The 27,732-nt window shown below is 51.5% G+C and overlaps 2 protein-coding genes and 1 pseudogene across 3 annotated transcripts; 2 read left to right on the top strand and 1 right to left on the bottom strand.

Annotated features, from left to right (window-relative positions):
* The first annotated feature begins 1,369 nt into the window (after nt 1-1,369).
* LOC120641364 (protein YABBY 5-like) lies at nt 1,370-4,020 on the top strand. Of its 2 annotated transcripts, none has more exons than XM_039917449.1 (7): nt 1,370-1,939; nt 2,062-2,250; nt 2,363-2,573; nt 3,151-3,196; nt 3,289-3,364; nt 3,482-3,556; nt 3,677-4,020. In XM_039917449.1, exons 1-7 carry the CDS (start codon nt 1,805-1,807, stop codon nt 3,779-3,781), a joined length of 837 nt encoding a protein of 278 aa, XP_039773383.1. In that variant the 5' UTR covers nt 1,370-1,804; the 3' UTR covers nt 3,782-4,020. The 2 variants fall into 2 exon arrangements, with proteins under 2 accessions (XP_039773383.1, XP_039773382.1); XM_039917448.1 differs by having other exon boundaries at nt 1,687-1,939; nt 3,148-3,196.
* A 3,532-nt stretch (nt 4,021-7,552) lies between these two features.
* LOC120641362 (beta-fructofuranosidase 1-like) lies at nt 7,553-12,539 on the bottom strand. Its single transcript, XM_039917445.1, has 7 exons — nt 11,947-12,539; nt 11,774-11,782; nt 10,682-11,556; nt 8,660-8,821; nt 8,332-8,567; nt 8,103-8,190; nt 7,553-7,981 (listed from the first exon to the last, which is right to left on the bottom strand). Exons 1-7 carry the CDS (start codon nt 12,350-12,352, stop codon nt 7,778-7,780), a joined length of 1,980 nt encoding a protein of 659 aa, XP_039773379.1. The 5' UTR covers nt 12,353-12,539; the 3' UTR covers nt 7,553-7,777.
* Nucleotides 12,540-18,929: 6,390 nt separating this feature from the next.
* On the top strand, nt 18,930-21,912 carry LOC120641361 (annotated as a pseudogene).
* The last annotated feature ends 5,820 nt before the right edge of the window (nt 21,913-27,732 follow it).

Here is a 27,732-nt window from a genome sequence, read left to right as displayed (position 1 = left end):
GCGGGGAGATATGCGGTGGGCTAGGCACCGGGCGGGGGAGCGCGGGTCCGAGCTGATTAGTGTCGGCGGCGGCGGAGGCGCCGGAGCCGGGGGAGGCGGGGGAAGGCGGGAGCACGGCGCCGGGTATTTCTGCGATGTATCAACGGCAAATCACACAATGCGATGAATAGACACCCCCGGTCCCGGCGAGCGGCGGCTGATCCTACAGCTACCACCCTCTCTCTGGGCTCTGCCGCGCCTGCCTAATTAACCTGCTTTTGTCTCCATTTAGGTCGTTTTTTCGGGGCACCAATTGCGGTTGCGGCAGGAGGTTCGTAGCTAGTTACGGGGACCATGCATTTCCGGAGCCCTAGCTAGCTGACCGGCCTCGGCGCGGCCACAGGGCACGCCGGCGCCGCGCCTTGTCATCGGCGCGGCAGGATGTAGTAGCTCCTATTATCTAGGCGTACGTGCTCGCTGCTCGTCGCTGTACGTACGTGTCCAGGCCGGGGCTGGTTACGTTTCTGCATCACCGCTCGCGTCGGGGAAATCAATTCGGGCGCATCAGGCCGCCGTGTCTAGCTAGCCCTGCCGATCCCTGCTCCTCTTGGCATGCCGCCTGCCCGGCAGGCGGCAGCGGCAGGCCGCCCGGCGCCCTCAGGCTCAGCCTTGGCAGACGGGCGAGTGGCTCACCCAGCGCGCGCGGTGGCACCGAGTTGAAACGGAAGGGACGACGACCTCAGCTCGCGTGGCGTCAACAGTGGCAGCTCAGCTCCGCGCCTGAATCCTGACAGGACCGCGCCTTCGGGTGAAGGCGCCTGGATTGGAACTAACATGTCCGAGCTAGATGGCACGACGGCGACCGCATAGTAGCCTTGGCCTAATCGGTGACGTGGGCAGTTACGCTAATCGGTGGCCGGAAAAATAATAGCTGTACTGTGGTCTGTGGTAGTGGCACTGTAGCTGTAGCAACGACCCACCCGGCGCACCGAACGTGTCGAAAGTTGCGACCGCACCGCGCCGGAGCCGGACAGGACCAGACCGCATCACGCCCCAGGCCGATCGCAAACTAGTTGGGCGGGCGGGCCTCGGCCCAGTGGCCCGCTGGCTTTGTCCTCCAGTGGTCGATCCCCACCACCCATTCCGGCCCTCGCCGCTTTTCAGACAAACAGTCGCTAGCGGCTACTGCTGCCGCCACTGTTCCCACAGCCTTGCAGAGACCAGACCACAGGCCAGACCAGCCAGAGAGAGAGAGAGAGAGAGGACGCGCCTCCCTCGGGTTTGCTGCACGCCCTGCCCTCGATGCCTTTCCCAATTTGCCCCTGGCCTGCGCCCATTCACATTGACCCGAAGCAAAGCAGCCTCGCGGCCATTGTCCGATCCCTCTCTATCTCTCTGCCTCTTTCGGCTCTCACCCGAGCCGAGCGGAGCCTGAGGCCTGCGCACAACTCATTCAATTCAATAATCGAACCGGCCGGGGGCAACAGGCAACAACAGATCCGAGGCTTTCTCGAATCGGGCAGGCCCGTCAATCAAATCCGCCAGGTGACGAGCGCCGCTCTCGCGTCAAATCCACCGCCGATCGGTCAGCTCGTCACATCGAGATGCCACACCGCATCATCCAGCGCCCGGGCCAGGGGGGGCCGAGCCGCCCGGCCGGAACGCTCCTTATATAAAGACCCCCTCGCCCCATCCCCTCTCTCCCGTGCTCATCCGCATCCATCCCCACTCGCCGTGGTAGTAGAACACTTGCCTCGACCTCTCCAGCGCCGGCCAACCCGGGTACCGGAAAGCTTGTTCCGTGGAAGCACAAAAGCTTGGCGCGATGATGTCGTCGGTGCCGGTGCCGGAGACGTTGTTCGCCCTGGCCGACCAGCACCTCGCGCCACAGCAGCCGGCGGCGGCGGAGCAGGAGCAGCTCTGCTACGTGCACTGCAAGTGCTGCGACACCATCCTCGCGGTACGTATCGGATCCATGTATGGTTAGTCCGGCCGTTTCCGCGACGACGACAAAGCTAACCAGCTCTAGTCCGATCCGTCCGCGTGCGTCGTTCTCATGCACGTACTCATGTTCTCTTGCAGGTGGGCGTGCCGTGCAGCAGCCTGTTCAAGACGGTCACCGTGCGGTGCGGCCACTGCGCCAACCTGCTCTCCGTCAACCTCTGCGGCCTCCTGCTGCCGACGGCGGCAGCCGCCAACAACCAGCTCCCCTTCGGCGGCGGCGGCCAGCAGCAGGCTCTCCTCTCCCCCACCTCCCCGCACGGCCTACTTGTATGCTGTTTTGCCAGCTGCGCCCTTCTTCTTCTTCTTCTTATCGGTTCGGCTATATGAATATGTATGCACGGACGGCGTCCGAACCAACAATAACATAATCTTCCTGCAGGACGAGATGATGCCGTTCCAACAAGCGCTGAGCCTGCCGACTGCTGAACCGGCGAGCGCCTGCGTGAGCACCATCACCAGCATCAACAACAGCTGCGGCGGCGGCAACAACGCGCCGGTCATGTCGGCCATGGCGCCGCCGCCTCCCCCGGTGAAACCTGCACCGCCGGAGCCGCAGCTGCTGCCCAAGAGCACGGCGTCAGGGAATAAAAGTGAGTAGTGTTGCGTTCTTTTATTTTTCCTCTTCATCGTTTTAGTGCACTAGCTAGCATCATGCAGCAAGTAAAGAGCGAGCTAGCCTAGAGAGGACACCGTTCTTATGAGCACGCATGCAGCTTGATCCTCTCGTCTCTTGAGATTTTGGGCTGTCCTTTTTTTTTCTCTTTCTCTCTAGCATGCATGAAGGATTCTTTTTGAGAGGTCAAGAGCAACAAGAGGGTGAATAGTTTGAACGTCAGCTAAATAGTAGTGCCTTGCTGTGTAAGTGTCATTCTTTTTCACAGTACGTTCACGGACTAGACTCTTCCCAAATCCCAAAGTTAAAATTAAATGTGCACTGTGCGAAAAAAGTAGAGCAGAAATATAAGTGTGTTCAAATATGCAAGTGCAAAACACAGGAGATCCAACAGTGGTCGTCTTTAGGGACCGATGAAAATACACGTACAGAACGTTGTTGGCCCCATGCATGTTGTCTGGCACTATTTGATGTTTCCTCAGCTTTTGCAAATACGTGATTATTATTGTTCATCAGTTCTGTTGACTTGTGTGCTCGATCTTTTCCTGCAGCAGCAGAGAAGCGGCAGAGAGTTCCTTCTGCATACAACCGATTCATCAAGTGAGTTTATCCGTTGGTTTCACGAGAAAGTTTTTTTTTCCATTTTAGCATGCAGCTAATAATACCCATGCGCTAATTTTGGCCATCTATAGAGATGAGATCCAGCGCATCAAGGCCAGCAATCCGGACATCACCCACAGGGAGGCTTTCAGCGCAGCTGCCAAGAATGTAAATCGCTCCTCTCTATCTCAAGTGCACCTGAGATCTTCTAAGTTCTCGGTCCATGTTTATAGTATATTCTATATTGACTAAATTCAATTTCCCTCACTATCGTTTGTTCATCAGTGGGCCCATTTCCCACACATCCATTTCGGTCTCATGCCGGATCAGGGCCTGAAGAAGACCTCTATCCAAAGTCAGGTAAGGATCCTACGAAGACCAAATCCTAATCATATACTACTGTGTAACCGAAACCTCAAAGCCAACGCACATGTATACGCTGCCTCAGCAACACTTTCAATTTCTTGCTGCGTTTTGTAGGAGGGAGGTGAGTGCATGCTTTCCAAGGATGGTCTCTATGCAGCAGCGGCAGCAGCAGCCGCCGCCGCCGCGGCCGCATCTACCATGGGCATTGCACCCTTTTGACCTTCATTCGACCAGCGGGAAATGATACTTTTGTGCTTCTGCTTCATCATATGCTAGTAGGGTTCTGCCTCGGTCTCTCGATATCCCGCTGCTAGTTAAGTACTACTACTACTAGCTCTAATGTTTCCTCCAGAGGATCTCGAAATGTATCTCAGTAACCGTATCTATGTGTTGTAGTCTTTTTCTACATCTAATTCTGCTTCGGGTCCAATTTCTGTAACACGAGGTTGCCGTGCTTATGTTGCCTCTTATATATATATATATATATATATATATATATATATATATATATATATATATATATATAATATGGACATAATTCTAGCTGGATATTTTTCTGAACATACAACTTCTACTTTATTAGCTTTTCCTAATCTTCACCCTCTACTCCGTCGGTCACAAAAACATATGTAATTTCACTTTGCGATCAAATAAACTTGGCAAGCTTTATAACAAATATTGGCTACCAAAATCTTTCTGAAATATTAAAACGAAAACGCAAAAAATCATAGTCATGTGTTTGTCAAGAAAAATAGTTTTTGCAATATTAGAATTTAGTTGTGACATATAATTATACTACTGAAGTATTGTTGGTGAAAGTCGTGTTTCAAGACTTTTTAATGTCATGTTGTAGTAACTTTTTCACTATTTCCATGTCAGCTGCCTTTGATATTTACACCAAAATTACATGTCCTAAAAATATTCTGCTGGCCTATGGGAGAAGATATTTTAACATTGTAACCTCCATGGAATTAAATTGCATGATTTTATTTTTTATTATTATTAGAGAATTATTCTTATGCATGACATCATCAACACCCTTTCTGTTGATAGCATTATTAAAGTGAAATGTATCCATTGATGCATGACAAAGTGACTTAGAGCATCTCCAGTAAATTACTCATATCTCATATATATCTTCTCTCTCCATCACCAGTAATATTTTCTGCATTTTTTATAGTAATAGATTACTCAAAGAATAGAGAATAAAATTCCACAATATTTGAGTAAGAAGGAGGTGTGTTTTCGTAATCACCAAAATATTTTGATATTGTGGTTGGAATTGCTAATCAGGTTGATCATCCTCCTATTACTAAAAAGATAGATTTTTAGTATTGGAGAGAGGGATGAGTAATATGTTGAAGATCCTCACTAATATAGCACGTGATACACAGTAGTATATACTACCTTGAGGGCCAATTTTATCGCCGCAAAAGGCGTGGCATATAATAAGTCAAGAATGATGCTACTCCATCCTTTTCAAATTGTAGGTCATTTGACTATTTTGATCTGAAGTTTGACCACTCGTTTTATTTAATAATTTGTGCAAAATACAATTTTTTTATCGTGGGTTGCTTTATCAATACAAGATCTTCAAAAATTACTGACAATATTTACATATATTTTTTTAATAAGATGAGTGATCAAATTTAGAATCAAAAAAGTTAAACGAACTACAAATTGAAACGGAGGAGTAATAAACATGCCGCCGTTAATTCTGCACGCATATCCAGCATCCCCAAAGCCACAATCCATCTACGACGCCGACGAGTCACTATCCCCGGAAAAAGGACTACGTGCATACTACTACCCCACGACGACAAGAAGACAGTGCTCCACGCATGCATACAACGGCGGCGCCACGCGGGGTGCAGTGCGGTGCGGGCGCGGCGTAGGAGTAGGAGCGAGCACCAAGCATCTAGAAAAGCACATCTCGTTGCGCGTGCACGGCAGGCGCGCCGCCGGGGGGGCCAGGGCCGCAGCCAGCAGGGCAGCCTCTCTACAGCGTGCCGCTCGCGCTAGATCCGGCGCTAGCCGACGATCAGAACTGCATGCGGCCACACAGACACAGGCGCGGACGCGGCAGGCGGCAGAGCGCTGGCAGCAGGCTGCGGCTGGCCCGGCTGCCAAAGCCTGTGCGCGGCGCTGCAGCAGGCAGGAGGAGTCAGTCAAGGGCGCCGGCCGGCCGGCCCGGCCGCGTGAGGTGACAGTTTGGGGAGCCGAGCGCAGCCAGGCAACCAGGCCACTAGGCCAGTAGACGTACAGTACGTAGCTGATCGGGAGCCAACGGCTGCCTGCTGCTGTGTGTGGTGCTGCCCCTGGCGCAATTATGAGGGAGGACCGGCCGGAGGAGGCTAGCGATCGAGCCGATGTGACGGATCCCTTTGCGTTGCGCACCAGCAGCATCTACAGGGATTAACGGTGCGTGCGACCATCCCCATAGCTGCACTGCTGCGACCAAACCCTAGGTAGCCCCTCCCCCCCTGGCCTGCGCTCTCTTCCCCCCTCTGTCGCGTGCTGTTCCTCTGATCCTCTTCTCACCTGTCCACTCGCCACCGGCCGGGCCGGCCGTCCCCGTCCCAGGGGAGTACTCCGGCCGCCTACCCCGGTTACATACAGGCGTACGTGGAACGGATCGGATCCAGCGATCGACGCTGCACCGGTTTTGATGTGATCGTGGTTGCGTTCCCCCTCTCATAGCTCAATGATTGCGCGGCTTCCCGGATGCCATGTTGCGAGAGCACAGTTCGCGGCAGCATCGGAACTGTCGTGTCGATCCCGTCCCCGGCCGTGTGGACGCGATACATACGACGCGCGTTCGCCGCCGGGCCCGGGGCGGCCACTGTTTTCGGCAGGTGATTTGGCGCTTCCGCGCGATCGATGACCCCGTGACGAGCCCTTTCAAGAAAACAAAGTGTTTGCTGGCTGTGATGCCACTGTGCGCACGACCCAGGCGGATAATGGAAACAATTTGGGAAGCTTAAGCTAGGTAGTGGGCGGTAGTATGTGTTGAAACATGGCCTATTCACGGATCGCCAGATCTGTTTTTCCTATTCCCGATCCCAGAAAGAGACGTTGAGAGATTATAGATTGGATCTCGTCTCGTCTTCCATCCCAAACCACAACAGCAAGCACACGAACACGAGAGACAGATATGTAGATAGAAGATGTTCTCATTAATCATCAATAAAGTACAATAGGGTATTATTTATAGACTTGGGCCCTTCGAGGGCACCTTCAGTATTAAGCCCATTAACCCTAATCAGGGTTTCTTAACAGTATGCTTTGCTTTGAGGAATATGGTTTTCTAGAGCACCCTGATATGGTCATATGGAATCGATATGGCAGCAGATTAGATTGGTCAGCGTGGCAGGTCTTTGGAGACAGAGACGGAATTTCGTCCACTCGCCGCTGATCTTGATCGCGAGGCTTTTAATAAAGGCCCACGACAGTCGTCCACCCAAAAAAATAAAAGAGATCTATAAAAATTGCTGGAGAAGCATCGGCGAGGTGCTTGCTCCAAGCCTAATCTAAGTGTGCTCATTTGACACTATTTCTTGACGCCACAATACTTGCAATCCCTTCATCCATACTAGATGAAGTACGAGTGAGATGAAGAGAGAGCTAGAGAGCCGTTATTCCAATTGACTTAAAAAAAACTATGCAAGATTACGTCAACATCACACCACGGACACAAAAAAACCGTAGACACAAGCCGTCACGGCCTGTTATGCAATTGGTCGCTGTATGGGCCGAGCTAGTATTTGTATCTTGGGCTTTTTCTACTTGGACAAGCTAAGCTAATTATTTATATATAGTCAGCCCGAAAAAAGGTTGCCAAGTAAGTCCACCAGTTGGATGAAATTGTCAATTTTACACCAGGCCTTAAATATTTTACTTCCTGGAGGAGATATTTTGTTTTCTCGTGAGGAGTTGATGGTCTATGCAGATTTATTATTAGTACATATATGCACTACTAAAAAGAAGAAAAAAGGAATGACACACATGTTGATGATGCATGCGCATTATTCATGCAACAAATGAAACATTGTTGCCCCAAAAATTACACCCTGCAGTCTCTTCCCTCGTCATCAGATCAATTTGCTGCTTGTGTGATTGTTCAAGAGGAAGAGCGGGAAAAGGCGAACAATTAAACAATCCCTACTCTACAAACGAGTTCATGCAGGCACTGCCGGCCTGTCACCCTATCTATACTCATAGAGAAGTCGCCGGGTATGGCCGGATGTAGGCGGAGTTCAGCTGCCAGACCTTGACGGACTTGGCGGTGACGCGAGCGCTGGTGGCGTTGTTGAAGAGGAACACGCGGGCCGAGTCGTAGATGGCTCGTGTTGGGTACACGCGCGACGTGACGCACGTCCTCCCGCCTTGCGCAAAGCTCTCCACGATGGAGTGATCAACCTGCACAACAGAAGCAACGTCAACATGACGAGTGATCAGTAGCATTACACCGGCACATGGATAGGGCTAGCTGCTGGCTATTGGCTTATTATTATTAGCACAGCAGAGTGCAGAGACTTACCAGAATTCTTACTGACAGGTTCTCCCCGTGGAGCACAGGGACCAAGCTTCCGTAGACTCTATTCACCAGATCGTTCGCCCTTGATGCCCTAGAAAATTGAACGTGTATAGAAGATTTTACTAAGATTGTAATAATTTTTTGTTTGTCATCAACTTGGTCAATAGAAGCTCAAATTGAGGGGCAGAGCGTGTAGCTCACAAGTGTGCATCGTAGATGACAATATGCATACCTGAGCTCGTCTTGGCAGAAGAATGTCTGGAGGCTGCCGTCGGTGCCCTTGGCCAGGTAGAAGTAGACGGCAGTCTGCTCCGACAGGTCGTCGTCGGCGAGCACGAGCAGGCCGAACGGGCCGAGCAGGCCCCGCCCCGCCGCGCCGGCGCTGGTGCTGCAGTTGAACCCCACGTCGGCCTCCGTCACGCCCTGCACGGCCGCCGCGTCCACCTCGAACACAGCCTCGATGTCCAGCTGCAATGGCGCACGTACACGAGTATCAGCTATAGAGAAGAGAACGATCAGGATGGCAAATTGGCAATGGCGTGAGCTCGCATGGCGTTCACCTGTGTCGCCTTGCCGACGTCGAGGGGCACGATGGAGCCGCGGTCCAGCGCGACGCCGGCGAAGCTCTTGCCGCTCATCCGGAGGTTCTCCACCTCCACCACGGGCCACTGGAGCAGGTTGCTGCCGGTCTTCGTGTCCAGGAGGACCGTCCTCGGGATTGACTGCATGCACGTGCATGGCGTGGACAAAAAGAAAACGTTACAAAAGAGGAACGTGCATGGTAATTTGCAAGAAGCCGGTTCATCATTTTCGTGTGTACACAATTCCTAATCTATATATACAATCATGGCTCGAGAAAATGTACAGCCCGAGAAATGAGTTGGTGACCTGCAAACGTGATGACCACTTGACCAGTGACCAATTCCAGGAGGTGATGGTTGAATGAAAAAAAAATCATGTTGATAATGTATTTGTTCCATTTTTGCAGGCAGAAGTATGGCGGATTTTTTTTTCCAGACAGATTTGTTCAATTATTTTAGATCAATTATATTCATGTTTGAGGCCGCCAGCCGGGCAGGACAGTGCATCTTGAACGACTTGAACCAGTTCCTGAGGCTAATGTGTGGGAGAGGCCAATATGGCCTCCACGTCTGATAATGACGATTTAGTTTTTTAAAAAATACTGATAATGACGATGACAGCTCTGTGAGACTGTGACCGACCTCCACGGAGGAGTACTAGTCGTGTATGATTATCCACATGCCTACTTAATGGGAAGAAGTAACCCCTTTGACAAATCCGGCCAGTACGAAAAAAAGACTGTCAAGAACTCAATTCTCAAATCCCCTTTAATTAGTAGCCCTATAAAAAATGCTCAAAATCGACGTTGGCGCGCATGCAAGGCACGCCATCAGACAAGTTCTATTCGCACTCCTGTACATCCTCGTTGGAGACTTAGACTCCTGCCCTGCTGCTACGCTGGACGAGACGTGGCAGAAAGGTCATCCTGCCAAGCCTCCCTCCCTCAGCCAATCAGGACGCAGGTCGTCACGGCCGCACGCGCACACCAGAAAATATTTTCCCGATTCGCTTACGGCACTCGCGTGCCCATTGGGGCTCCAGAAATCATCGTTGGACCCTGATTTTATCTGGGGCAGTTGCTTGCGGGGTGAGATTGGAAAGGGGTTAAACAAGTCGGATCGTGCAGCTCATTTTGGATAAAACGGCCGGGGGCCCGGGCTCGGGCCCGTGCTCCTCTCGTCTTCCCTCTAGAACGGTTGGTTAGTTGTTGGACAGGATCACGGGAAAGCGGCGTGCCTCACGTGGCGGAGACAATTGGTAACAGGGTGGTGCAAGGGAGAGGGAAGGGCTGTACAGGTGTGTGATCCACACAGCGCAACTGCGCAAGTATGTCTGTGTCACTGTGTGCAACTTTCAGGTCCATTTAATTTGGACGGCAATACGGTGTACCAGCAATGTGACAAGTAGTGCAGGCTACAGGGTCCTAGGTTTGCAAGGATATCCAAGCGAGACTCTTCTGAGATGTTCTCTCAGCAAGCCTGTATGGTATGGGATTTCCAAGTTTTATCCGATCTTTTCTTTTCTTTTTGTCGACGATTCAATCGAACAACATGGAAAGAAACGCAGAAATGAAAACTCTAGAGGTATAGTATCCAGAAAGCTCGGCAATGCAGCAATAAACCAAAATTAATAGGGGTTTTCAAAATTCGAAATTTTGTGATTCATCTTATTGGGAGCTTGACATAGTCTATAACGCGTTTCCAGGAAGAGGGGAAAGAACGAAAAGTCCACGACCCTACCATTTTCTCGTTTAACAATCCGCTGTCATAATTGATTAATTAGTCGAGCTGTCATTATATATACGTAACCCATGCTGTCACCGCAAACCAGCCTGAAGTACGTTACGTGACACCACCGCCCATCATTAAGCCAACCCAACGCAGATATAATCATCAAGTTAATTATTGTCTGATAATATATATATAATTAATTAATCGCCGGAGAAGAAAAAAAGAATGCTATCTGGGGGAGCAAAATGCAAATGCAGTGCTGCTACGTACCTGCACGGACGCCCATCCCTTGAGGATGTCTGCGCGCTCGCTGTCGGTCTCGCCGACCCACCCCCACAGCACCCGCCGCCGGAGCACGGGGTCGTAGAAGGTCTTGGAAGCGTAGAACTTGCCATAGTCGTAGCGGAGCCCGATCCCGACGTCGCTCGCCGCGTCGTCGGGCGTCCAGGAGTCGGCCCCGGCGTCGTAGGTGCCGATGGCGTAGTAGTCGTGCTTGTCGTCGTCGAGGCTGGCCTTCACCACGTGCTTCACCCCGGGCCCCGGCGGCACGGAGGTCTCCAGCCCGTTGATCTCCTCGCCGGCGGCGGCGGCCACCGGGTAGAAGTCCACGCACTCCCACATGCCGGTGCCCGGCACGGCGTGCATCAGCGCCGGCGCCGGGTCGTAGCGCACGAAGTCCGCCGTCCGGTACACCAGCGCCAGCCCGGCGTGGCTCCGGTCCTTGGACCCGATGGCGACGCGCCACGCCGTGTCGTTGGGGACCCGCCACGCCGTCGTCGGGTCGCGGAAGTCCTTGAGCCCGATGCCCGGCGGCGGCACCAGGATGGGGTTGGCGCCCGACTTGACCCACTCGCGCAGCAGCGGGTCCGACGGGTCCGCCGGCTCCGCGAGGTTCTGCACCTGCACCGACTCCGTCGTGGCGCCCGTGTAGAGCATGACGATCCGGCCGTCCGGGAGCTTGGTCGCCGACCCGGACCAGACGCCGTTGGCGTCGTACCAGTGGTCCGGCACCATGGCGAGCGGCAGGTGCAGCCAGTGGACGAGGTCGCGCGACACGGCGTGGCCCCAGGTGATGTTGCCCCACACCGCCGAATCCGGGTTCCATTGGTAGAAGAGGTGGTACCAGCCCTTGTGATACAGCGGACCTGCGCAAGCACAAGGTAGCCGGCGGCACGTGTCGAAATGTCACGTTAATTTCACGGCATCAATGCGCGAAAGCTAGCTGACCAGATCGCCAATAATAATGCGATACGATTAGCTCGGGCATTAATGCAAGCCATGGATTGCTATGAACCACACAGGAAAGCATCTCGATCGAGTTCACATGCGATCGGTGATCGATCAGCTGGGCCAACAACTTACCGTTCGGATCTGGAGAAGCCGGCCGGTCGAGGAAGGTGAGCAAGGCGGATCGGGGCAGCGCCATGTGCACGAGGCGTCCGTGACAGGAACACGAAACCAAGTTAGCGCCAGATCGATCGGGAAAAAGAGGAAACGATCGCATCGAGATCAGCGACGACGGCGACGGGCCTAACCGTTCATCCAGTTCTTGGGGGGCTGGAAATGGAACGCCGTGCGCTGCCACGCCAGCATCGCGTTGGTCCAGGCGTAGTCCCGGAGCGCGCCGAGGAGCGGGGCCGTCGACTTCTCCGACACGCCCTCCGCCGCGCCGCGGGAGGCGGCCACCTCCACGACGACGCGCCCCGCGGCGGCGGCGACGCCCCCCTGCCCGTCGTCGGCGTGCTGCGACGACAGGATCGCGACCGCGGCGAGCACGAGCAGGAGCCCCGCGGAGACGACGGCGGGGAGGACGGTCGACGACGACGGGCGCTTCTGCCCGCCGCCGCCGGGGCCACCGCGTCGAGGGTCGGTCTCCGGGAGCAGCGACGCGCGCGCGTCGTCCCCGTCCATCATCGTCGGGTCAGCAACGGGCGTGATCATGGCGCGCGGCCTCCGGGGAAGCACCAGGCTTAATTTCTTGCCAGTATCTAGGGTTCAGCTAATGGTAGAGGAGATCGAGGCATGCGCTCGATGGCGCGACGCTTTATGCCGTGGCTGCCGTGGGCATGTTCATACGGAAGGGGAGTATGAAGGGGAGAGAGGTGAACGTTGGAGCAAACCGAGCGCCAAGCGAGCAGTATTTATAGCCAACCAGCCTTATTTGGAAGGACAGATTGTTTGGAAGCCAAGCGCGGCTACCGGACGAATCGGGCAAGAAAAAAGAAACCGCGAGCTCCTCTCGTGTTGGGACGCAGCGCCAACGGGTTCTGTGGGGGATGCCATTGGACAGCCGAGCGGATAGGAGGCCGAGTCAGCAAGACCACGGCCCGATTCATGTGGGTCATAGAATCAACAGAACATTGCATAAAAAAATTTGAATACCGTTAATAGTAGCGAATTCAAAAGTTAGTGCCTACTCCCTCCATTCTCAAATATATAACGTTTAGAACAAGTTATTTAGTTCAAACCAATGTTTAAAATCTCCGGCTAAGCTCTTTAGCTGTCAGGTCTTGTAACAGCTAAGAACAGCTATAGTTGGCTATAGCTGCAGCTAAGCCAGCGGTTTTAGAAAAATTAAACATGATTAGTCTCATACAGGTATACATTTTAGCAGGAGTTAAAGATCATGCAACCAAAGCTTGCTGCTGCTCCGAGGTTTGCTTGCTGCTGCTCTACTGCTAGCTGCTCAGCACGCCACTAGCCCTGCTGCTCTGCAAGTCGCCACATCTCACCACCTCTAATCTAGTACTCTGCTCCCACACGCCGTCACATTTAGCGGCTAAATCAAAGCTCATTTAGTGGCTAAAGCCAGCTAAATGCAGCTATTAGAGGCCGCGAAATCGTAGCGCTAAATGGTGAATCTCCTAGCGTCGAGCCGCCCTAGCAGCTATCTCCGGCTATAGCCGGAGATTTAAAACTTTGGTTCAAACTAAATAACTTGTCCTAAACATCATATATTTGAGAATGGAGTAGTACATCATAAGAGACTTTCACTCGGGGTACCACAAAATTATAGTAGTAAATAGAGATGCATCAGAACCAAATGATAAGTTGAAGGTAGTTGACAGTTTTTCATAAGTTTTAATTTCCAAGTCTAGTGGTGCACGCAGAGGCATATGAAAAATACATGGACTTGGAGAACCCAAATATATATTCTGCTCCGAAGGTGTTGTGGTTGGAGATATAATCTAGGGTACCATCCATAGCGGGCACATAAGCGATTTTTATTATGAGTAACGAAGAATTTTTTTAAGTAACACAAGTAGCAAGTGATGATCGATCACTAGGATTTTCCTGGAAAAGGAAAAGGTCAGTTGGGTAGTAAGAAGAGTGAGAAACAAGCGGAATGGCAGATGCAAAGAGTCCAAATAAGAATCCTAGTACAATAGTATTTATTGAACGACCTTACAATTATTGAAGTTGGTTAAGCAAAACAGATGAAATGCACGGTCAATGTAAACTTTCAACTAGGTGTTTGAAGTTTTTAAATTCAGTTATTGATATTCTTCCAAGCTAAAGGGAATTTTCAGCTAGATTGCAAAAATTTGAAAAATTCTTCAACGTCAACTCATAATTATAGATTTTCATTTTTTTGCATCTTATCTATTAGATTATGAATTTGAACCATTTATGACAAATTTTCCAACAGCCAAATTATTGAAAATTTTAAGCGTACAGGCCACGACCTTTCATACGCAAATTAAGTGTGCCACCCTAAACAACATGTGTTAAGACGAGAAACAAGCTTAACTACTGCTCTATATGCAAGGATATATCTACATCAAACTATGAGTTGTACCTGCCTATGTGATTAGAGAGCGGCAAAAAGTTTGCAAATGAAACTTTTGAATCTGAGGCTTTTGCTCAAAGACATTGAGAAGTCGATCTTTTTGCTACTAGCTAGCCACTCCAAAGTTGTGTCTATTTGTTGGAGGGCAGAGTTCTCCATCTTTCAACTAATTAAGATCCATTTTCTCTACTTTTGCTGAATCCTGTCCTCCAACAAATATCCACATATAGGATTTAAGAGTGTCCCGTGGGAAATAATTGTATAGATGACTGTCAACCCTGTCAATTTCTTGCCATGCACGTGGGAAAAACTCCATTCCGATATAGGCGATAGCTACAGCTTACCGTGAGTTCACTGTTTTCATTTGTTGATTTTGTGTCTCTATAATTCCACATATGTTGCGCATGATGAGACAAATGCAATTAAAATAGGAAGCTGTGCGTGATAAGCAACAGAAGACGATCGAGGGCTTCATTATTTGACTAAAAAATGGTCCATTATTTTCTGAAGACGACCATTCGGGTGTCTTCTGAAGACAGGTTCTTTCGCAGTATTATATATATATATATATATTCTACAGTGTTTCCGGGCCTGAAAAGTTAAAATGTTATCACTTTATTGTTCAATAAAAAATATTACTAGTCGTGCTTCCTACCATCTAGTTTGTGCTTCACTCCGAAGCAAAAGCGCGATGTTTGCATAATAGAAGTAGCTAGGTTGAGACGAAGCAGCTCGAGAAGTTGCTGTACGTACGTATACGGTTGTGCCTGCGCTTATTGACTACCTATTTTTTTATTAATTAATTTGCTTCTGATGTCGTTAAGTACTTGTGTCAGAGCTGGCGTAGGAACTTGCCGACGACGAATATTCAGTCATGCGGTCATGTGAATGGGATGGAGAACAATTCTGCGAGTGTTTTTTTTTGTTCAAGAAAATAATTTTGCGAGCTGGCTGGAGAATTCAACGCGTTGCAGATCAAGTGATGGATCGGAGCTGAGAAGGAGGTGACTAACTGGAACAAGCAACTGCCAAATCAGCCGGTGGATCGAGCGGATGGTGGATATACACCAGATCCGGATCATCATCTGTCGCGACGATCGATCGGCCCAGCTGGGCAGCCAAATAATTAGCAGGTATTGCGGCCAGGTGTGTATTGGGATTCGTGCGACGTGGAGCGCTTCCCGTCCAAGTGCTCCAGACCAACAGGGAATTCAATACGCACTGTAGACAGGGACATGCTTGATTCGTGGTGGATGGACGGGTAGGATGATTTTATTGATATCGACCAATGCGTGGGCCGCCGGCCGGCGGTCTCTCCTCCGTTCCGGCCGCGCCGGCGCGGCGGCGACGACCCTGCCGTTGGTCGGTGGCCGGTGGCGACCAAACAGACGATATATATATTAAAGAGTAAAATGTATTGGGGTCCTTAAACTAATGATGGTGTGTCAAGTAGGTCCACGAACTCTGAAAATGCAGATTCGGCCCCCTAATCTATTTAAGTGTGTCACTGGAGGTCCAAAACCCCTTTGACCGGGTCTGACCGCCTACGTGGCCTGCCACGTCGGTTCTCCTCACTCCCAGCCTCCTCTCTCTCTCCCACCCGCCCCTCCCCTGTTCAGGCCTGCGGCCGTCCTCCCGCGGTGCCGCCCCTGCCCCCCGGCGGCTCCACTCCCCTCCCGGCGCCGGGCAGCGAGGCTCCGCGGCGACGGGCGAGCGGGCGGCCGGCTCGCCCCCTTTCTCCCCTTCATGCTCCAACTCGCCGGTTGGGTCCGCACGAGGCGGGGTGGGCGGCCGGCGCTGCGGCGGCGCAGCCTCGATCCAAAGCGCCACCACCTCCGCCCGAAAGCGCCGCCACCTCGATCCGCGAAGGAGGAGCCGTCACCGCACCCGTGGTCCTCCCGCTCAGCCGTTGGTGCCATGCGGGGACCTGAGGGAGGGGAGGGCCACGCCGCGCCGCCCATGGCCGCCGGGAGGAGGCGCCGCGCTCGACCACGACCGCCGCGCCTCGTGCCGTGCAGGCCTCCACCGTGCCCCGCCGCCGCGCGGGCCTCCGCCTTCGCCGCTCTGCCCTGCGCAGGTCGCCCCTGCTCCTGCGCGCACTGCCTTTGCGTCGCGTAGCTGGAGTTCCCCTGCTCCACCACGCGCACCTCCGCCTCCGCCGTGCAGCTCGAGCAGCTCGCGGGCGTGACCTCGCTCTCGGACTGTGTGAGGAAGAGGTGGTTCGCCGTGCGGCCCCCACTCACGGCCGCCGATCGGGAGCTCCGCCGGGCCAGCGCGCGCGAGCTCCGCCACGGCCGACGCGAGGACCCGAGGAGGAGGTTGGGAGGGAGGAGGGAGGCGTGGAGGGATAGGGCGAGGAGCGGAGGGGAGGTGGTTCGTCGCCGTGGCCGCTCGCTGGCCGCGCCGCGGCCGCCGGTCCGCCCCGCCGTGGCCGCCGCATGGAGGGGACAGGGGATCCGCCGTAGCCGGACGAGGAGAGGGAGGAGGGGCGAGCTCGGCGTGGCGAGGAGGGAGGAGGGACGGCGGCGCTCACGGGCGGCGTCGCCGCCGTCCAGGTGGGTCGGGGCTTGGGCACCAGAGGAAAGGGAGGAAAGAGGGGGCCGCCCACCGCCGCCGCCAGCGAAGAAGGGGCCGCCAGGGAGAAGGTGGCGAGCCAGCGTGGGCCAACGGCCACGTTGGATCTGACGTGACAGTCCACGTAGGCAGTCAGACCCGGTCAAAGGGGTTTTGGACATCCAGTGACACACTTAAATAGATTAGGGGCCGAATCTGCATTTTCGGAGTTCGTGGACCTACTTGACACACTCTCACTAGTTTAAGGACCCCCAGTGCATTTTACTCTATATTAAACTTCTCTCATGATCGTTTGACAAAGGCTGGGACGAAATGGCGTGCCGATTCAGAAATCAACCGAAGGTTCGTGCGCCGACGAGATGTTACGTACGGAGCAGACAAGTTAATTTGCATGTGCTCGAGAAGCTTAGCTTTCGTCCACGACTAAACGATGCGTACTTAATTACGTGCCAAGGTCATCTGAATTTTCTGCACAGATGTGTTTTACCATCGCAAGAATTCAGACATGCATCGTGCAGTGGTTGCCCCAAACCATTCAATTGGTCATACATCTACTACTGTATATTCCAACATGAGTTACGCAAGGAAATTCCTGTGGAACATGCACGAACTAACAAGCTTGGAATTAACCGTGTGGCTAGCTATTCCAAGTCTCGTCGTCGTGCTACTACCTGATCCCCCATCAACCGCTGACGACGACGACGACGACCTGTGAACATTTGTATACATACAAGCTAGCTGCTGGTCAAGGCTGCAGGTTATGCTTTGCACGAGGCAGAAAAGGCAACAAGGTCGTAGGCATGTCCCAAGTCCACGGATAGGCACCGGGCCGGACAATACTTGGTAGAAAACTTACACAAAGCCTTGACCCTCCGTGGCAGCGTGGGCAACCGTGACACGAAAAGTTCCGAGCCAAGCAAATGAGGTAATCCGTTTCTGCCGTGCACATCTCTCCGGTTCGATCGCTTCCGCCACGCATTCTGTCAAATTCCTCCATGTGGTTGGTTCATCCGTCCGTATGAACCGGAGTAGCTCTTGATGATTCGTGGCTCACGGCTGCTGAAATTCAGCTCCCGCGGCGTGGAAGCGTACCTTGTTACGGCTAAGTTTCTTGGCGTGTCAAGCGTCGTCATTACGAGGTAACCCTGTCCAATCCTCGCAAACACAAGTGGGAATTGAATTTGCCACCTCCTAAGCCATGGTGGAAAGCTTCCGATCTTCATCATCGGCATTTCTCTATCCATTAGCATTCAACAACAGCTGTATATTTTATTATCTTTACGCTGTTGGTCAATACTTTATACCACCACAGAATAAACAACAATCTCCTATCTCCGTGTTTGGTTAGGAATTGATGGAATTTTCTTCACATTTGACCACTAATTAGAAGTATTAAATAAAATCTAATTACAAAATCATCTCAACAATCTCTCGTGTAAATTGCGAGACGAATCTAATGAAATCTTTGACGCACGAGTAGAGGTTGGTTACTGTAGCATCACTGTAGCAAATCATCAATTAATTATCGTCATTAGATTCGCCTCGAAAAATTACACCCACCTCTGAAAATTTTTTACAAATAGACCTTATTTAGTACTCCATATAGATATTCATTTTTTATATAATTTTAATTTGACATCTAACCAAATACGGCCTCTACTACGAGGGTAAGGGTCACTTTTTTTTCCCAACGTCATCCCACCTTCGCAGGTCGCCCACTCCACCTTCGCAGGTCGCCCACTCCCCTTTTTGCGTCGCCCGTCAACCGCGTCCCTTGCCCAATCCCGATCCCGATCAACCGCGTCGCTCCCCCAAAACCCGGCCCCAAATCACCGCCGCGCCGAATCCCGGCCGCGCCCTAGCGCCTCGCCCCCGCCCCAAATCTCCGCCGCGCCGCGCCGTCGTTGCTCCCTTCGTCGGCCTCCTTCGACGGCGCCCGGACGCCGCCTGCTCCCTCCATCACTCTCACACCCCGCCGTCGCACACTTGGTGCTCGTCGTCCTGCCGAATCGGCCGGGCTTTGCTAGGCCTCCCTGCCGTACGATCCCCCCTCCCCTCTCTCTCTGGATTTGCTGCATCGGCTGCTGCAGCATCCCCTACCCTCGTGAATGAGGGATTGCAGGACAGAAACCGCGTGCCTCCGCATCATCCACACCTCGATGACATCGCCCCCACACGTCCTCCTCCTCGGCGCTGCTTGGCATGAGATGCAAGCGACCGTGGCCTTGGTCAGTTCGTTAATCCTTCTCCTCAGCACTCGTTGTGTGATTTGGGTGAACAGGATCGTTGGATGTTTCTTCCAATATGCCAATAATTACTGACACCACCACTCCACCCTAGGATTTTTGGGGACGTACTGACGTTCGCCTCCAATGCTAATGAAGCATTCACTGACCACTGCATACCAGGTGCTTGTGTTTTTGCCAATACCATATAATGATAGAGTACTCACTTCGTAGTGCGTGCAGCATGATGGGTATAGAAATTTAATTGAGCTTTTTTTTTGAACAATTTTAATGCTTATCACACGCTGGCTTGTCAGACATGCTGCATGCAGGCAACGGAGGGTGGTGCGGATATGCATGTAAGGCTCTTATCACACTTCATAAACCCGTAAACGCAAAAAAAAAAATCACATCGAATGTTTTAACACATATATGGAGTACTAAATAAAGTCTATTTATAAATTTTTTTGCATGGATGGACTGTAAATTGCGAGACGAATCTAATAAGACTACTTAATCTATAATTTAAAACAGCGATACTACAGTAATCATCCGTTAATTATTGATTAATCATGAATTAATTAGCATCATTAGATTCGTCTCGCGATTTATAACCCATCTGTGCAAAAAAAATTATAAATAAATTTTATTTAGTACTTTAAATTAATAAGATTCCAACGCAAAAATTTTTGCGCGTGGAACTAAACACGGCTATTATTGGGCTAATTTAATACAGCGGCCCACTAAATATTCTCTTCAGGTGATGGATGAAGTTGTTGTCACGCACGCGATGTATAGTCCTGACGGGCGGCATCCCTGACCCCCCCGATCCGGCCGCCGCGTCCCGCGGAGCAGTGGTGCTGAATCGGTAAGTCCAGCACCCAGCGTCGGGCGGCGTCCCACGCTCCCAGCTAATCCGCGGCGTCAACCCGCGCGGGAGGCGCCATGCGGCAGACCTTCTGCTTCGGGGCAGCCGCGTGGCGAGGAGGATGTCGGAGCGGGCGCCCATGGCCGACGGGTGCGTGTTCTGCGACATCGCCCGCCGCGCCCCCAACTCCACCACCGCCCTTCTCTACTCCGTTCCGTACCACTTGCCCCCCCCCCCCCCCCCCCCCCAATCACCACCGCGGATCTACTGCTGCTTTGCCTGCTGAGAATGTAAAATCCTCCTTTGTGTTTTCCCCTCTGTGCGCAGGATGACAGGGTCGTCGCGTTCCGGGACATCAACCCGTCGGCGTTCAGGTATTTGCTGAGAGTGTGTTCGTTTCTACAGCGCCCTGTTGCTAGGATCGGTCTAGATGTCGCGTTATGTGTCGTTGGGCGAACTAGGCCTCGGGTTCATATCGTCGAACACCTGGCGAGCATCACAGGGAATATTTCACGTGCATATTCTTGTTCATTTTTATATGAATTTTTTAGTGTACACGAGCAGAAGAATCACATTTTCTTGCAAGAAGTAGTCAGGAAAGAAATATTTGCACAAGATATTATCATACATAGATCAGCATACAGTATATTGTTATAATTAGGCGTTTTGGTTTGCATGTCCAGTGTCATAGTTGATTTACAATGGGGCAACTATAATTTGTGAGAAAAACATTGATATGTGGTTAGTCACACCATTGTGTACATGATGCAAAGCTAACACAAGACACTGACCTGTTCCTGGCGTTCATGCTGGCTCTGTCTTTGATAAGATTTAGATAATTAGATATGCAAGAGCCAAACGTGAATTCAGGCCTCCTATTTATTGGTAGAAGTTTTGGATTCATTCTTACTTTCTGTAGTTGATTTTTTGCTTTGTTTTTCCCTCTTTTATTTTCTTTTCTTTTGTTCTTGTTGAGTTTCATCTCTAGCCTCCTCTGACTTGCTTCCAACTATGAAGCTTCTTGTGAGGGTTGGTATATTTTTTTTTCTGACAGCTTGTACTTGGAGGCGTCCAATTTATTCGCTTAAAGATTTATTTTATTATGTAATATGCTGTGCCATGCTTGCAGGCATTATCTTGTCATACCCATTGATCATATACCAACTGTAAATAGCCTCCGCAGAACCAAAGATGATCACCAGTTAGGTGGGTATTCTGTTGTGCAACCCGGACTTGGTGAGGTGTGAGCTACAGCATATTTTTGTATTGTCATTTTCAGTCAGCCACATGGTGAGGGTGGGGAAAGACTTGCTCAATCAAGATGCTCCCAATTCTGAAGAACACAGGTATTACCTAGAGTAACATATCTTCTCCAAAGCTGTTTCATATACAGGCAACCATTATAATATTGTTTATATATCAAGATACTTATTATACATTATTCTTCCTCTCTCTTGTATGTGGCCTGCATTGTAGGTTTGGGTTTCACCAGCCACCATTTAATAGTGTTGATCACCTTCATCTTCATTGCCTGACACTGCCATTTATGCCCAGGTAATCGATTTCAGAGGTTGATTCTTTCCTCTTTTTTTTTTCTGGAATAGTGGGACTGATAGTTTGAACCAGACCTTTATCTCGCACTTAAAATTATTTGCATCACTTCACATTACAGTTGGAGGCAAGTAAAATATACCCCTCTGGGACCCTTAGGGGGTTTTATTGAAGCTGAAAAGCTATTGAAAAGAATAAAACCAGAAGCAGAAGTATACAGTTAGCATCCATACTTTAACTCCTGCTTATTTTGACTACTTTTTCATACACTATAGTACATGATGTGCTTATTCAGTATTTCCTTTGTTTCTAATCCTGTATTCTCATTTGTATGTGTTCTTCTGGAAACTCAAAAGACTAGATCTGGTATTTCTAGAACTGAATGAGCCTTACCACTCTAGAAGTTGAACCGAGCTTTCATTATGTGGGTATGTGTTGAAATTTGAATACGTTGCCCATCAACACAATAATATGCACGGGAAGTTACTCCTTACTCGCAATTTTAATCATAACATCCCTTGTGCTTTGAGAATGTTTATTTCAATCAAACAGATACTAAAAAGTAAGCCATATTAATGTGTGTGGGGGGGGGGGGGGGGGGGACAGTTCCTTGGTAGAATCTTTCTTGTTAAGTCGGACTCAGGAAGTTAGGTATTGGGATGAACAATGTGATAAAAAAAAACTCGAAACAGACCTGCTATGAGCAGGCGACTGCAATGGTGTTCACTGAAGGTCTCATTGTTGAGCATGCATCGGGCAGGTATACTTGTGATTGCATCAGAGGCTGGTACAGGGAATTTCCTTTTAGGCCTTACCGCCTCTTGCATAACAAACAGAGAAGGCTATATCACCTTTGGATTTAGCTCGTGGCATGTTTCAGGGTCATCACGGTTAGGCAGGTCGCTACTATCATATGATTGCTTTCAGTTTGCTGTCATCACTGTTATCATATGATTGTTCCCCGTTAGCTATCACTGTTCCATTTAATCTTGGACCTCTTAAAGAAATGCAGCTTCAGGGACTTTGGACCCCAGCTTGTGGTAATGGTGATGGGCACAGCAAGAGACCTTGTGGTAATGGTGATGGGTAGGGCTGGAAAAAAAAGCTCGTTAAGCTGGCTCGGTGGCTCGTTTCAAAATTGCTCCGATTACGTTCGTTCTTTTTTTAAAATAAAGATTAGTTGATTTGGAACAAAAGTCAATTTTGGCAGGCTCGGCTCGGCTCGGCTCGTTATGCTCGATTTGAAGTTGCATATCAAACAACGCGGGAGACTATAATAAATACGAATATATTGATTTCGAAGAAAGTTCGAAAAAAATCGAGGCTCGGCTCGATTCGGGCACGTAAGCCTGCACTTCTGCAGCAATGTTTGGGGGAACACCGAGCACCAATAGTTGTTTGCCCCCTTTTAACATCTCTTTTTATTGCGTAAATAGCACCTTTCCAGTGCCTGCGGCTACCTGCTACAGGTCTGTTACCCGGCTGTCAGTTTTGTTATTGTTGCATGGGTGCGGTATGATTACTGCTTAATGGAGTGCCTACAACACTACTACCAATCATCTTGTAAGGAAAATCGTAAAACTTGTCATGTGCCAATTCTCATAAGGTATTTCTTTTTCCCCGAAAAAAATAATAATGTGGCCGCCTGTACCAGCTTCCACCACAACAGCATGGCAGGAAACCAGGTGATGATGATACTTTTTGTATCCTAAAAGTGATTGATACAACAAATGGGTTGGTCACCATATGATTGCAAGCAAACAAATACTAACGATGGGATAGCCTATTGCTCTCGGTTTGTTCGAAGCGTGTGATTTTGCTTTTGATGGGAGTAGCAGATTTTGCTTTTGTCGTAACTCGAAAGTCTGAGTGATCAACAGCACATAGTGCTGCAGAAAATACTCAAGATTTTCAACTACCCATATTGCAGAGTGTGTGTTCAGCTTTCTTAGGCTGTTCGCACTGGTGTCCCGAAAAGGCTCCTAGAGAACGCGGATACAGGAGAATCGGCTGCAGCGGCGTCCCCTAAACCATCCCGTGCCATCCAGGACGAGAGGGGATCCGCAATTCCTGAGGACGTCCCCTACGCCCGTGTCGGGCCCCACCGAGCCTCCGCTCGCGCCGCACCCCAACAGCGCCTCCGCTCGCTCCGCCCCGCCGCGCCATGGCCCCTGCTCCTCCCTCCCTCCCCCGGCACGCCGCGCCGCTTTGCCATGGACGCGCGCCGGAGGAGGAGGGCAACACGCACGGAGAGGTTTGGTTTGGAGTATCACACTTACCTGTTTATCCTTGATCGCACTTGAGCATCTGGGGCACGTGGAGTGCAGTATCGAGATTCGAGCGGAATGTTAGGGCCTAGAGAATAAAGTCACATGGGCATACTCCGCTTGGATTGATTAAGGACCGAGTGGACGACGTCGGTTTTGAGCACCTTTCCGTGCTACCACATATCCAATATAATGGAACGGATAAGCCAATTACCTTCTTTGATTTGCTCATTGATGTGCAGTCCTAGCTACGTGGCTACAGGCTATGCAGAGAGGCTTAGTGTGTCCCCAGGTGGACTTATGTGTAGGAAAGTTTAGAGATGTCCCTGGTGGAACTAAGTCTCTACTCGTAAGCTAGGTGTGAGGTTCAATGATCGAGCCATGTTGGGAACGGTTGACGTGAGTATCCCCTTATCCAACTCTGGCCGGTTGGGTGAGTCGCATGGTCCTTGCGTCGTGTGGGTAAAGTAGTACACCCTTCAAGGTTATAACCAATTCGAATTGCCGCGCTCTCGGTTATGAGCACGCTCTTTAACCCATGAACTCCTCATAGATTATCGTTTATGATGAGAATGGTTCATGTTACAGCTATGATCAGTTAAAGATTATATTACTCTCTTAATCAACTAAAAGTGTTGGGTTGGGCAAGATTAATTAATTTTGATAGATGATAGTGTAGAGAGCTAGTGCTTATGCAATAATTACTTAACCTTAAAATTTTTACTTGAGCCATTGCATGATCCTTGTATATGTAATCGCGTAAGTCGTGCGAGTACCCTTTTGTACTCAGGTTGCTTTCTAAACCTAGTTGCAGGTGAGCCAGAAGTGGTGTTCGGCCATTTCTACCCCGCTGATCCAAACGCGGGGGAAGAATAGGTCGTGGTGGCTGTAATGATGTCCTTGAGCAAGGCGTCATTACTTTAGTAAGTCTTTATCGTAATCGAGCTTCGCGAGAGTATGTAAATGCAATAAACTTTACGTTTCTGTTTAATGTGACTTTCGTGAGCCCAAGGCTTGTAAGTGGAGTTTGAAACCCACCTATATTGAACTTGTAATATTAAGCTGTGAACTCTGATAGTATAAAACTGCTCTTTGTGGATTTTTGGCGATGTATTCGATTGTAAACGGTATGTGCATATGCTGATTCTGGACGTATGTTGGAGCACATACCGGGACTACCGGATTTGATATTATTTTGGATGAATGACGTGTCGGTTGTTCGTGTCTCTAGATGTGGGATAACACGTGGCACGCTATCCGACGAGCACGTGTTAACTCTCATCTAGATGATAATGACCGACGGTTCGTTTAAAATAGTATCAAATTGGGCGGTTCTCACAGCATTCCTGAATTGTTGAATGTGGGTCAAGCACCAGCTTACGTGAACAATTGGACATGGGCCCTGTTTGGATAGCAGGGTTAGAGTTAGAGTTAGTTTTTTGGAACTCGTCTAACCCTGAAATATCCAAACAGGAGGATTAGAGTTAGTTAGATATATCTAATCCACCCAAAATGTCGGGTACCACAATTAGGGACACCCTAATTGGGGTACTAAGATCGCTTTAAAAAACACAAACACCTGTTAAAGCAACTGGGCCCACGAAGGCCCACGGCCTGCTTCCCGTCCGGAGGAAAGGAAAGGACTCAAAGAAGCCCAGCGTGCGGCCCATTCACATTCCCCTCGAACCCACTGAACAATCTCCGCCTCGTTCGAGGGTCCCTCTCGGTTCCGCTGGGCAATCTCCGTCTCGCTCGAGGGTAGCGAAACTACCCCCGAGCAGAAAACCAATCTCCGCCTCGCTCGAGGGTAGCGGATATACCCTCGAGCGGGTAACTCATTCTCCGCCTCGCTCGAGGGTAGCGGATCTACCCTCGAGCGGTGTCTCATCTCTCGCCTCGCTCGAGGCCGTCATTCGGCACAAAGGACAAACGGCTCCGCCGCCCAACCGCTCGCCGTACGAAGGCATTCAAAGCCAGCCACTCCACCACGGCTCAAAGGACGGGCGGCGTCAGGCCGCCACTCCCACAGTAGATATGACCGGGGTCCCATCCATTGACTCTGGTCACCACACCGCCATCCCGGACGCTGTGGCAGCGCCTTGGGACCTGCGACGCGGGACAAGACGGGCTCGGTACTGCTCCCGCCGACATCCCGGACCTCCCCCCTCCTCTCGAAGGCCCGGCGACGTCACGCGTCCCCCGGACCTTCTAGTGTGCACGCCAGCACTCCGACCAGGAAGTCCGGGGCCATCCCGCGCCATTACTACCACCGGAACACTGCAGGGCGTACGGCGCAATCCTCACAGGACGAAGGACGACATCCAGGACGACAGCGACGCACGCCGCCTTCCCACAGTGTACATCCTACAGTATCCGACCACTGTAACCCCGCGATTCAAGGGAAAACGACGACCTCCGTGCCCCCACTCGTGTACACCACCCCTCCTTATGCCTATAAAAGGAGGAGGTGGGTTTCCTTTAGCGGGGGCGGGCTAATCTCTCTGGTCTGGACTCTAGTCTGCTTGGCCTCTCTGGCTTCTCTCCTCAAGAGGACGCGCAAGGTCTACAGAGCACTCATCTCCACCGACTCCACTCTTAGCCGAGACTTGGGAGCTTCTCTCCCTCTCTCGCCTCGCTTGTACCCCCTACTACAAGCACTCCGGGTGCAAGATAATACAGTGCCCTCGCACACTCCCTTTGCTGGACGTACGGCCCCGCGGCCGGAACCAGGGTAAACCGTGCGTTACTGTGATTGCCTCTTGCATCGTCATCTGGGACGAGAAAACACGCAGCATTCACCAGTTGGGATCCGGGCCCCCGGGCCGGGACACCGACAGTTGGCGCGCCAGGTAGGGGAGCCGCGTGACATTTTCTCTCTCTCTTTTTTCCCATTTGATCTCCAGGGGATGGCGAGCAGATCCAACCCATACCCCATGGGTGTCTCGGATCCGCTCCCCGCTAGGTTTGTGATCTGGTTCGGGAGTCTCGAGTTCAGAGCGACCGGCAACGGTTACCTGATGCGGCTCCTCTCGCCCAGACGCAACCCCATCGCTCCGACTACGCCAACCCGGCGCGACAGGCGCTCGGGTCAGCGTTCGCGACAAGCGCGCGCGGAGCGTCGTCGCGCGGCACGCCACAGCTCCCCCACGTGGGTCGAGGCTGGCATGTCGCAACTCAGCATCGAGGCGAACGGGGCTACCGTTTCGTCATCACGTGCCTCGGCATCATCTGTGCCGACACCGTCACCTGCAGCGGCGCTAATGCCTCCCAGGGGGGCCTCGACTTCGACCTCGCCCTTCCCCTTCGGGATGCGCAACACTGCCGCCCGTACTTACGCCTCTTCAATCAGCACTAACCTCACCGAGTATGAGGATCTGCCGGGTCATCATCTTCTATCGATCCGCAACCTCATTACGTCGTCCCTCGACGAATCCTACCCTGAGACGGCGAGCTCGATCGCCGATGACGTCAACTTCTTCATGAACAACTTCGCGGCCGAGGAGGCCGAGGACTACTCCGGGGTCTACGACCACGACGCTCTTCGCTCGTTCCAGCTGGCGACGGCCTACTGCCTCACCTGCTCCGAAGACTCCAGCGAGGGGGATTTCGATCCTTCCCGGGAATGCTTCATGGTGGACCTTGCGGGCGAGCAAAACGATAACGCCCCAAGCAACGACGGGGACGCCGGGGCGAACGCGCGGGCAAAGCAACCGGCGAACCCGCCTGCAGCACCTTCCTCGTCAAGCTCGGCGGCGCGACAAGCCCAGATAACGCAGCTCAAAGAGCTTCAAGCCAAGCTCGATGAGCAGCGTCAACAAACCCAGGAGCTGCGTGCCGCACTCGAGCAGCAGCGTACCGCGCGCGGTACACATGCCCAGGCGGCGGGACGTGTCGCCCGGGAGCGTATCATGGCCGACGACAACGTCGACAAATCGCCGGAACTGAAGACGGCGGGGGAGAAGCTCGTCGCTGCGGCTTACCTACTCCAAGCTATGCCCGAGCCATCGACACCCTCGGGTCACAACCTGCGCCGCGAGGCACAGGAG

The sequence above is a fragment of the Panicum virgatum genome, chromosome 7K (genome assembly GCF_016808335.1).
Source record: "Panicum virgatum strain AP13 chromosome 7K, P.virgatum_v5, whole genome shotgun sequence".
Lineage (NCBI taxonomy): Eukaryota > Viridiplantae > Streptophyta > Magnoliopsida > Poales > Poaceae > Panicum > Panicum virgatum.
Note: the sequence above shows the minus strand (reverse complement) of the source record. Positions and strands in the feature narration are given on the sequence as shown.